Source organism: Salminus brasiliensis, chromosome 2, assembly GCF_030463535.1.
Source record: "Salminus brasiliensis chromosome 2, fSalBra1.hap2, whole genome shotgun sequence".
Classification (NCBI taxonomy): domain Eukaryota; kingdom Metazoa; phylum Chordata; class Actinopteri; order Characiformes; family Bryconidae; genus Salminus; species Salminus brasiliensis.
In genome coordinates, this window is record NC_132879.1 from 35999717 (window position 1) to 36011828 (window position 12112).

Genomic DNA, 12112 nt, shown 5'->3' on the forward strand with positions numbered 1-12112 from the left:
AGCGCAGAATGAACTGCTGTAGGCTGAATATTTACATATAAGTAAATGTGTAGTTTTTTGTGACGTCACTGTTTTTGCAGCTCACTTTACATGTACAGCCTTATGCAAAAGTTTGGGCACCCCTGGTCAAGTTCCCATCCTCTACAAAGAAAGAACACTGCACATTCAAAAGCAGAAATATTAGTTTTTTGTTGAATTAGCATATCACAAAAAATATAATAGAAATATTACATGTGCAATGTGTCAAAGTAAAAGTGGCAGATTATAAATATGTTTGTTTAATGTAAATTTTAGAAAATGAATAGGGGAATAAGAGGATATAGCGAATGAGAGGAGAGGATAAGAACGTATTTACACGTAACGATTATTATTATTATTATTATTATTATTATTATTATTAAAGCTAAACACTGTACCAGTATGGACTGGATATTTTTGTTTAGTGTTTACATACTGGAAAAAAAGTATTAAAAATGCATATGCCCCTGTAGGACAGTGAAAGACTATTTTTAATATTGCCCTTGTCCATGCAACGTCCAAGTCAATGCAAAACGTAAAGAATTTCTATTGGTCCATTTATTATAAAACGTTTTTACTCAACATAATTTTTTTTATAAATAAAAAGAAAATAAAATGGCAAAAATGGAGATACACGTGTTTTTTTTTTTTTGTTTTTTGTTTTTTTGCGATACACCGGCGATATTTGCGAGCAGTACCTCCTTTGTTTTACCGTCGTCGCTCGTGTTGTTGTGGTGCCGCTCCGCTCCGATAGGCGGCGCTGGCCTGGTTTTCACCTGTTGTTCTGACGTCAGCGACGCGGTAAAAAACGAAAATGGCAGGCGCGCGGGGTTTTTATTAAGTTGCCCGATATCAGTGTAAATAAGCGGATCCTGTTTACATTTTAGACGCTGTTTCTGTAACCGGCTCTGCCCGACCCGTGTCTCTGTGCTCGTAAGGTAAGTTGAGTTTCGTGGCTGCAGAAGTGACGCGTTAAGCTTAGCTGAAGCTTTAACATAGCGCTAGCTCCATCGCAAAACACAGCAGGAGCTCCTCCACTGACCCGGCCTGTTTACTCACTTTACTGTTACTACACAGCAGCATGGCTCTGAGTTAGACCACTAGCTGGATAAACTGAAAGTCCAGGCTGTCTCAGGGTTAGAGCGAAGGGCTTCACTTTTCATTTGGGTTCTCAGTTCTGGCTGTCCAGCCTGCTGAGGAACCTGCAAAACCTGTCAAATGAACTTCCTCTGATAGCTAGATGGATTGGTGACTGCTAAAGCTGCTGAGATGAAGAAAACTTAGCCCTACAGGTTAGGGTTGTTTGTGGACTTCGCTGTCAGCTGTTCGCTGTGTCTTATGAAATCAGTGAGGGGTGGGGTGACCCATGTCTTTCTAAGTAATATTACATGAATGCATTTCACCAATCATCTAATGTGAAGAATCACTTCATCAGTTCATTATGGAATAACTCCTCTGTACTGCTAAACTCCTTTTGGATGAAGATCATGTTCTGGCACCGAAGTGGTGAAACAGACTTCCCCTGGGTGTCTGAACAGCAGAGTCGCTCGCTGTCTTCACAAACAGACTGAAGACCCTCCTCTTCCAGGAGCACTTAGGCGTAGTGTAGTGTCAAGTATAGTGGTCTTCATACTGCTTAGAAGCTTAGAGGTATCTCTCCTGTACGACATCCAGAGAATTCGACCCTTCCTCTCCAGAGAGGCCGCCCAGGTGCTTGTTCAGTCTCTCGTCACTTCCAGACTTGACTACTGCAACTCTCTTCTGGCTGCTCTCCCTTTTGCTCATCATCAGGCACCTGCAACTTATGCAGAATGCAGCAGCACGGGTCATCTTCTACGTTTCTAAATTCAGCCATGTCACTCCACTGCTGCGTTCTCTTCACTGGCTTCCTGTAGCTGCTTCCCACATCAGATTCAAAACCCTGACGCTGGCCTACAAAGCCAAGAAAGGACCAGCCCCTCAGTATCTGATGGCAATGGTCAAAAGCCGATCCGCACCAAGAGCCCTTCGAGCTTCAAGTACGGCTCGGCTCGAACCGCCATCCCTCAAAATCCACGACAAGCGTCCAGACTTTTTCTGTTCTGGCACCAAAGTGGTGGAACGAGCTTCCCCTGGGTGTCCGAACAGCAGAGTTGCTCGCTGTCTTCAAACGCAGACTGAAGACCCACCTCTTCAGAGAATACTTGGGCGACTAGCAGAGTACTATGGTCACCTTATTGACTTGTGCTTAGTAAAGTCTAATCTTGGAGGTATTTTTGAACTATTAGTCTATTCAAACTAACTAAGCTGAGGTTTTTCTTGGGTAAATAACAAAGCACTTTTGTAAGTCGCTCTAGATAAGAGCGTCTGCTAAATGCCGTAAATGTAAATGTTTTGGATCCTGGTCTATACGAACTAGCTAAGGGTGCTTTATGAGTAAGTCGCTCTAGATAAGAGCGTCTGCTAAATGCCGTAAACGTAAATGTTTTCGATCCTGGTCTATACGAACTAGCTAAGGGTGCTTTATGAGTAAGCAGTGAAGCACTCTTGTGTTTTTATCCAGTCGCTCTGGATAAAAGTGTCTGCTACATGCATTAAATGTAAAGGTGATGATGGTGAGTGAGGAAATGTCTTCAACATTTTGCTACAGTCATGCAGACCTGTGACAATGCAACGAAAAGAATGTCAAGGTAAATGATCCGGTGGATCTGTATCTAAAAAGCTGTTGTAAATCATCCATCATGAAGATCAGAAGTTGCCCAAACCTGTATTTTACAGTGTACATATGGCCAGATGCAAGTGTGTGGTTTGTGATGAATGCCTGAACAAATTACACCTTAACCTTCTTTTCTAGAAGTCTCTAATTTGGAAGCGATGAATTCTGCGGACACTAGGTTTGCCCACTTGTTGCAGCCCATCCGGGACCTTACTAAAAACTGGGATGTTGATCTGGCCACCCAGCTTGGAGAGTATCTAGAAGAGGTGAGTTCCTTCAATGCCCTTAGTGTACTGGAATTTGGTTCAAATCACAGCACAAAGATTATGTTGTATTCAATGATAATGTTTTCTAAATGAAACGTTACCCACATGATCAAGGGGAACCTTCTAAGTTACGAATTTGTATCTTTTGCATTCTGATATATAAAGGTGTGTTGCATTCTCAGTAGATGGCACATAGGAATTCCTTTTATTCTGACGTGGATCTGTTTGCTTCTCTTATGCCACTGTTGTTTATCTTGTGCAGCTGGACCAAATGACCATTTCATTTGATGGAGGGAAGACAATGATGAACTTTGCTGAAGCAGCGCTGTTAATTCAAGGCTCTACTTGCATCTATGGCAGAAAGGTGAAGCTGGCTGAAGAGTGGAAGTCAAATTTCAATTGATAATTGATAATTACTTAATAATTTAGACAATTTTGACTCTTCCAGACAGTCTTGGATTCATTTTGTTCCTGGGGATTATCTATTGCAATCTATTTGCCCTCCCACCCAAATCACAAATAACTTTTTATTATTATTTTTTTTGTTGTTCTTTTAGGTGGAGCTGCTACACAATTTGGTTTTCCAGACTTTGGACTGCATCTCAAACAAAAACAAAAAGTAATTGGTTGCATTGGAACTAAATACTTGCTTATATGATTGTACTGTTGGATATTGGTGTCTGGGTTATAGATGTAAAAAATATTAATTTACTGTCCCTATAGACGTGACAAGCAAGGCTCTGAAGCTGCAGATGGCGTCACAGATGGCACTGCAGCAAATAATGAAAGAGATTGTGAGGTATGTAAGTAACTAACATTTGCAACGCCACTTTAAATAGTCAACACATTTGAATGTGAACTTTAGGAATGAAAAAATATATGATATAATACGTTTTATAATATAGTTCTTATTATTCTAATAGAAACTATATTATTATGTAGACTGTTATTCAGTTCCCTTTCTACTCTTCACTGTAGTTCTAGTTTGAAAGCATATGAATGAGTTTACTCTGCCTTCATTCAGTTTGATGTGATGGAAGAAGAGACCAGTACCCATAATGTGGAGATGAAGAGTGATCCAACTGAGGTAAGTGTCCTTGTCCAAGCAGTGTTTTTGTATTAGCAGCCAGGAATGGGATGATTTTTAAAGAGCAGTTCCACAGAAAATTATGTTAAAAAAATATTTAAAAAATCTAACAGCTGTAAGTAAGAAAAAGAAAAGAAAGGGCTATGGTCATGCTGCACTGTTGCTTTTTAATATAGGGTGGTTAGAAGTAAGTCCAGGTTTGTGTTCCTCTAGACTACCAATACTTGGGGTGGGTGATTTGATGATAATGTACAGTTAACAAAATACGTCATAATACGTTTCCTTGAATGTATCATGGAGATCATCTGTACTAAACCCTTTTGTTTGCACAGTTACATTTAAGACCATTTTCTTAGCATATTAGATGTTAATCACTTGTTAATGTTAATCACCGGTCCAGGTATCTGACAGTAATGGGAATGCAACAGTTGTTTGTTGTATTTAAAGTCAATTTTAAAGTGGAAAACTGTTTGATCACAAAGTTCTGTAACTTTTTAAATAAGTGATATTTGTTTTTTTGTTTTTTTTTGATGTTGTAACAACAAATATCTTTAAAAATGTGTCTGTCCATATCTTTCCAGCACAAAAGAGAACCTGTTGCAACTGCAACTCAAATCTCAAAAACAATATATATTTATCATTATTTATAACTTCTAAATATATCTTGATATAGACGCGTAGGCTAACCAATGAATTGTTGAAATGTCTCTCTCCTCCAGCCTGGACTTCTAATTTGAACAATATGGAGTAACATGGCAGAAACTCTTGGTGTTCTTTACCAAAATGGCCTGTATCTGCACGCCTAGAACTAGGAATGTAGTTCGGTAGCTAGCTTTGTACCAATACCTATTAATCCCAGAGTATCTCTTGCATGAAGGCACATTCAACGTGGGAGGTCTAATGGTGGCATTACGAGTTTGGGCAGCGTCAGGGGTCACATTCTACCAGGAAAAAGCCAGACTGCTTGTACTGGCTTGCAGTGATCGCTGTGCTGATGGAAAAGTCCTGACTTTCTCTTTTCAGTGGAATTCCCCATTGCATTTGAATGTTGTATATGGTTGAGGTCTGGGTGAAGCTCAGTACTGTTTCGTCATGTTGTGATTACAAGTGATGTGTACATTATGTTTATGCACTATTGTGAGGTCCTCATGGTGTAGCAGTGGGACAGTGTGTATGTTTGTGTATTGTAATTGTTCTGTGCTCCTTCAGCCAGTGAAGATTGCTCGGCTACCTCCCGAGTCTCTGATTCCCGCTGAGGCTCTCGAAAAGCAGAAATTCCCGCTCCTCAGGTAAAGCAGCTGGCAGGCATCCATTTGAGCAAAGGCAATGCTGCAAGACATTTCTAATTTAACATAATAGAGTTTGCTGACTCTTGTACAGTACAGATACTTGAAGCAAAACAGGGACAGGCAAGAAAAAAATGAATATTTAAGAAATAAGTTCTGTAGCTGTATGTGTAGATGGTGTCCAGCATCATGTCCAACATGTTTATTACCAGACTCTTTTGTTTAGTGCTTAATCTCCATTTACCACAGGGTTAGACTTCTGTAATTTTGCAATGCTTAATTTGCATGCTTAATTGACACAGCCAATGTGAGATGATTTAAAACCATTTGGTTATATTTAAATTGCTTTGCAAATGGACATTTGTGTTTCTTCCAGTCTCAAAGGAGAGGTTCTTGGCAGCTGTAAGGATTTCCGGATCAATAACTTTGTCCTTGACTCCTTGGGCATCATTCGCTTGGGCTTGAGTTCGTCTTGCTTTCGCTTCCAGAGAGAGGCATCAGGTAGTGGCCTGGACTCACCTTCCAGGCTGCAGCCTGTACTGCAAGGTGCTTACATGTTATTGTGTTAAAGCCTTAAGCAAGAGTGGGTTCTAATGTATTCTGGTTTAGTAGCTTTGACGGCCTCCTTTCATTTTATATTGAAAGAAGTGCATCCTGTTCTTCATTGATTACCTGTGTCGAAATTTGGTGTCCAGAGGGCAGGGCAGAGGAGATGGTTGGTGTTGGGAATGGTAACTATGACGATGATGGCGGTGAACAGCTTCTTCCACTTGAAGACCATGGCATGGAGGTGGAGCCAGAGCCTGAGGAGCATGTTGAAAGACATCAGGTAAGAAGTTCTGTTTACTAAATCTATTGAAATGTTTCCTATAAGAGCAGTATTTAGTGAACAGCGGATAATCAATGTTTATTTTCATAAACTTTATATACTCCATTTAAAACCCAGTTTCCTTCAGTAGTTGTTTTGAAAGCAGGTGTTATCTGCTCGATGTGTGGTAATAAAAGTATACTGTACTAATTCATGGCTCTTTTTAATCTTTCTAGGCCCCCAGTGAGAAGAGATTGCTAAGAGAGAGGCCTAAAGTTCAGCTTGCTGCTGAGAAGCCTAAGCAGTTACAGGTAGAGAACACTGCCACTGCAAAGCCTGAATATAATGAGGATGTAGAACGGTCACATTGACCTGAACCAATAGTTAAATCGTCCAGCCCCAGTCTATGTTTTTGCTCCAACCCATTTTAACATTGGGATAGAACAAGGCCCTCTGATTGATCCACAAAATAAAAAATATATTTTATTAAAGAGCTGAGTGTAAAAAATTGTCATGATTAGTGTCTCCTAAATCAGCTCACCGAATGGTTCACAACATATAGGAATAGAGCTAAAATGTGGGCCTGTCCATGAGCCTGAGGCATTATTTTATTTAATTGTTGTGAAATTTTGTTATTAAAAGAATGTGTTGCATGGTACGCTCAGCAGTCTCACCGAATGAACAAGTGCATTTAAATTCTATAGGAGGTTGTGGATCCTTGGAAATTGCTTGACCCATATGAAAACACAGGGGAGGATAAACCTCTGAAAACAGGTGGGAGCTCGAGATTACCATACGTCTCATAAACATAAGAATAGGGCATCTCTAGTGCTATCATTAATATTGGGTGCTTTCATCTTTTCTTTAGGCAAGTGCTGCAATGTGCCTGCAGGCCTGGAGGAATCGGGGAAAAGAAAAAGAAAAGGCCCTTCCAAACTGCAGGACTTCTGGGGCTGGTGCACAAATGTTTGTAAGTGTGTGACTATTTAATTATGCGTGAAAATGAGAGTTTTCCGCATCTGATAAATATCTGACCTGGTCCCTTAAAGTTAGTACACATAGTTGGCCTGTCAGATTTGAGCCATGTTTCCTTGCATTACAGCAGTGACTTGTTTCTATTGAAGACGAGTTTCTGTGAAAGACAAATTTGATCAAGCTGGGGGAAAAGGAATGGGATAACAAATCAGATTTGAGAGTTACAGCCTGCTGAGAACCTTCTGTGTAAACTCAGCCTTTGTGCTTGTAGGAGGTTTTAATAGCTCGGAAATTAAAAGCAGCGTGACTTTATAAATGTATCCACCCTATTCTCTCTCTCCCCGCAGATGAGAACACCGACCGCAAGCTTAAGAATGGACCCTTGTATCCTGGTAATATTGTTAAAAAAAAATTTTAAGTTGTGTATATATATATGTGTAACTGCGGTCTACTGAGTGTATGGAATTAATTACCAAATGTATTTCTATTGTAGAATTCAATTACATTTATCTGAGCAAGATGAATCAGCGTCTGAAAACACGGAAGAAGATTCTACGGAAAACGGTATGTTGGGTCATCCTGGGTGTTTTTTTTAGGATACTCATTAAGCCCAGATCTAAAAGAATGGAGGAAGTAGCTAATGTAAAAAAAATGTCTGTAGCAAGTAGACAATGATAAACAGAGGTTATACTTCAGCTGAGCTTTGATTTAAAATGCACTGTAGTTGTCAGGTCTGTAACTTGGTCTGGTTATTGATGCAGGGGTGTGTGTGATAAATCTGCAACTCCTCATCGTTGTTGCAGGGCGTGTACCTATCTGATGAGGTGCTGAAAAGAACATATTTGGAGCCAGAGAAGCACGAGGACCAAGATGAGGTACCCAGACATCCAGACATGGATGGTGAGAGAAACGCACAGATTTTTTAAAAAAAATGGTTTTGGTTTGCTGTAAAGCAAATTGGTTTAACTTTTTTAGACCATCACATCTTTATACCATGTCCTAGGGGATGGCCATATTTTACTGGATCAAGTATTGGCTACTTTAATCCCAATCCAGTTCCGAGCCTTTGTTTTAACCACAGTGTTCAGAACACCAGGAACATGATAATGATAACCCGACCCAGACATCCCTACCATGTGCTGTTTTATAACTGATATGTCTCACAATCAGGGGACGACTTCTCCGATCATGAAAATGAGATCTTGTTTGACGATCATGGTCCAGGAGATGTCGGCGAACAGGACCCAGTTTTTACTGGTAATTATTCATGTCTTCTGTCATGTCAATCCAACAGTTCTTCTAAGCCTGATCACATGGTCTCTAACAACCAAAATCATGTGTCTTTTTTTCTTCCTCGTAGACTCGCAAATGGGCCGGATAAGTTATGAGGACTTGGTCAAGAAGAGTGTGGTATGCTCAGCTTTACATACTTCCTGAGAGCAGTGTATAGGTATTATGAGATGGAGCACTGCTGAATGAGCTTGAGTGATTCAAAATTTTCATCTCTGGCTATAGGAACTGTTCCTGGTGAACTCTCAGAAGTACGCCCAGGAGACAGCTCTGTCTCGCAGGGTGAAGGAGTGGGAGGACGAGATCAACCCTCGGCTCTCAGCTCAGGTAGAAACCTCAATCCTTTTCCCATCATAGCACTGCTGTGGACTGTTTTGCGGTCAGGGTCAGGCAGTAGGACTGTCCCTGCTCTTGTATCTGTATCTTGTAAGAGCCACAGGGTGGGGGCACTGTGGGAGCTCACTGATTGGTGATGTCATGCTCTGAAAACAAGTGGGCAAAAAACAGCAAGCCCACCTTATGAGGCTTTATTCTCTAAAAGCATGTAATTTAAGCTTCAGTTAGCTTAAACATGAACTCTGCTGTGTTGTTTAGCCTGCTAGCTAACCTATGTAAGCCTTGATAGCCAGCTGCCAGTCCAAACACAGTAGAACTGGCCTTTTTATGTCCATCCGTTACTCCCAACACCAGTCATTCGTCTTCACTCTCTCAGACATGAGATTTTACTGTCCACACTTGTGTTAAGTCGACAGCAGCTGCACTGTCCGATACTCAGTGAAGCTGTAGCTTAGCTAGTAAACCAAAACTAGCTTAGCGAGTGGGCTACAGATCCAAACCATAAACTTTTAAATTTCAGCTTTCTGATCTTCCAACAGCAGTTGTCAATGGTGAGCACATTACCCTGCTAACTGAGTTAATGCTAATTAGCTTCTCTTTTTCCTGGTTCAGAGCATTTTGGCATTTAGATAGACAATTTAACACTTAAGAAATGATTGATTTAATTAAATTTTTTAATTGTGCATGGTGTTTACCAGTTTTCAAATACTGCAGGATGAAACTGTACGGAAGCCACAGAAATGTAGAACCATCTGCACTACTTGTGCAACTCGCACTGACCCCTATTGGGGATATTAAACCAGGGTTGGGAGGTATCCAATAGTACATCTCAGCTTATCCAGAAATTCATGTGTAAACAGTGTCCTTTAGTGGTGGCTCGAACCGTAAATTACACTTCACAACTGTAGGGGAAGCCCAGAAGCAAGAAATTCTAATTGCTGATTTAAGACTCACACAATTAAAAACAATCATATTTAATTCAATCATAAGTAAAAAAAAAAAAAAAAGAATATATTTTTCTTTAACATAATTTTTTTTCATTAACATTATTTGTTAAACCCTTGAACAGGTATATTATTTAGTATTTATTCTTATTCAGGTACTACTGTGAATATATCGCCACTGTCCAATGATAAAAATTATGTCCAAAATGGTGACTTTACAGGAGGCAAAAGCGATCTTAGCTTAGAATGGAATTCTGTGTAAAATAAGAGTTTATTCCATGTCATTTAGGGCATTTCTATTGGTCAATTATATTAAGAATTATTTACACAGTGTACAGAGCGGATACAGGATTCAAACCAGGAAGAAAACTAAGAATGGACAAAAATGGACATGTTTCAGTGGACAGCAGCGATATATAACACATTAAGTTATGAATGCGAGAAACTAAATCGTGGTTCAACATAATGGGTTTGGTTGCTGTGTGGATTTTCCTTCAAATGTATTCAGCTGATAAACCTGTGGTACTCTGTGTTGTTCAGGAGGACCGCCCTGCTTTTGACATCCATGACTATGGGGACAGGATTGTCCATGCTCTTGGCAGTGTCGGGGTGAAGCGATCATTTGCATCCCTTGTCACAGGCATGGAGAACACAGAAGCCTGCAGATACATGCTAGCGACACTTCAACTGGTAAGTCTACACAGCTTCACTCTTGGAGAAACCACGGATACTATGTATGTGACCATAATTAAGGACTGATTCCAGTTTTAAGTACATCTTCATCTTCATATTTAGAATAATCACAGCATACCCTGGCAGGACACCATATGTAATTAGATCTGCGGTGTCTGCATGGAAAAGGAATTGCCGGAATTGAAGAACTGTTCATAACGTCACTGTGCAAGTGCTCTTTCATGTCATAGCATCAGAATTATCTCACCTCAATCTGTTTTATGCTGTTGAGCAAAATTAGGTCATTGTAAAATATTCAATATTAAATTCTGTATTAATGAGCTCTGAAGTCTTCAGGTAAGTAATGTGTGATGTTTGTTGCAATGCTCATTCTAAACATGAGACTTAGCTCAGCTGTGTACAAAAATCTTCTGCATCTTCAACTTGCAGAAGAAACTGTAAAACCTCTGCTAAAACCTCAGTAAATCTGCCATTTTGATTATGATTATGAATCTGGCTCTTAGTGTTGCAGGAAATTGTTCAAGCCGAAAGGCAGGTTGGATAGCCAGTGATGAGGATACATGTTTAGTTTTGAGCATTCAGCTAGATTTAATCACCACTTGTAAATTTAAAGCAACTGAGTGTCTTTCAAAAATAGTAAATTCTTTTTATTGACCTTTTCTTTAATGTTTCAATTGATCTTCATGTTTTGTCATGTGTGAAATTTGAATATTACATGGATGTCATGGTAGTGCTAATCCATTTGAAAAAATGTTTGCTCCAGGCCAATGACTACACAGTTGAGATTGACAAGAAAGATGGACTTGAGGAGAGCGTAGACACCATGGAGCTGACATTACTGAGCAAACAGAGGGCACACGAACGTCTCAAGACATACAGCGCCTCCTCCGACCACAATCTCCCTTGACCTCATGCCGCTGCACAATCCACTAGCTTCACCACATGCTTCTAGATGTTCCTAGCTGACAATGTGATTGCCACTGTAAAGACATTTGTACAGCGTCCACAAGGTATTTTGAATCAGACAAGTCTTTTTCTTTTAATCATAATTTTTTAAAAATCTGGTCTAGCCATATATTTAAGCAGATCACTGGATTTAGTAACACCCGATGGAGATTTTTAGTCCTCACAAAGGTCCAGGAGATTTTTAGTCCTCACAAAGGTCCAGGAATAACACAATCTCATAATTTACAAATCCTTTCTGTAGTTGATGTGGCATTTTCACAGGGTGCTCCCTGGGGAAATGCTTCTGTCTTCATTATGTATGTCAGTGAAATATTTTAATGTGCTTCTGCTGTTTATCTTTTTTGTTCCCTATGTAATTACACATATTATATCCTGTACCAAATACTGTGCATGTGAATGCAAAAATAAAGCATCAACTCTCATGATGTAATGGGTTCACGTAATGATGGTAAAACCATCAAGGAAAGCTGATGTGGTTGATTTAGAGCTGGGCAAATTGATATTTGTTACCAAATGAAATATTTGTTACTGAATAAAATTTCTCAAGGGCTGGTTTCTTAAACTAAGATTAAACCTAGACTAACTACAGCAGGGTTCTCAAATATGGATCTGTCTGGATTGAAGGTCCATAAAGGGGCAAATGAGTGATGTGAATCCCATCCTACAAAATGCAACGCAAAGCTGATGATCAGTACACAAGTATATAGTCCAGAAATGTAGAACTACACTTTTTGGACAAAAGTATTGG

At 39.8% G+C, this 12112-nt stretch overlaps 1 protein-coding gene across 2 annotated transcripts; it reads left to right on the forward strand.

Moving 5' to 3' along the window:
• The first annotated feature begins 852 nt into the window (after nt 1-852).
• Nucleotides 853-11847, forward strand: ncaph2 (non-SMC condensin II complex, subunit H2). 2 transcript variants are annotated; one of them, XM_072672521.1, is made up of 20 exons: nt 853-956; nt 2852-2979; nt 3242-3343; nt 3537-3598; nt 3703-3778; nt 4004-4066; nt 5276-5355; nt 5729-5898; nt 6048-6181; nt 6397-6471; nt 6865-6934; nt 7029-7130; nt 7483-7527; nt 7629-7699; nt 7939-8035; nt 8306-8392; nt 8496-8545; nt 8651-8752; nt 10246-10395; nt 11162-11847. In XM_072672521.1, exons 2-20 carry the CDS (start codon nt 2872-2874, stop codon nt 11303-11305), a joined length of 1788 nt encoding a protein of 595 aa, XP_072528622.1. In that variant the 5' UTR covers nt 853-956; nt 2852-2871; the 3' UTR covers nt 11306-11847. The 2 variants fall into 2 exon arrangements, with proteins under 2 accessions (XP_072528622.1, XP_072528623.1); XM_072672522.1 differs by having other exon boundaries at nt 2855-2979.
• The last annotated feature ends 265 nt before the right edge of the window (nt 11848-12112 follow it).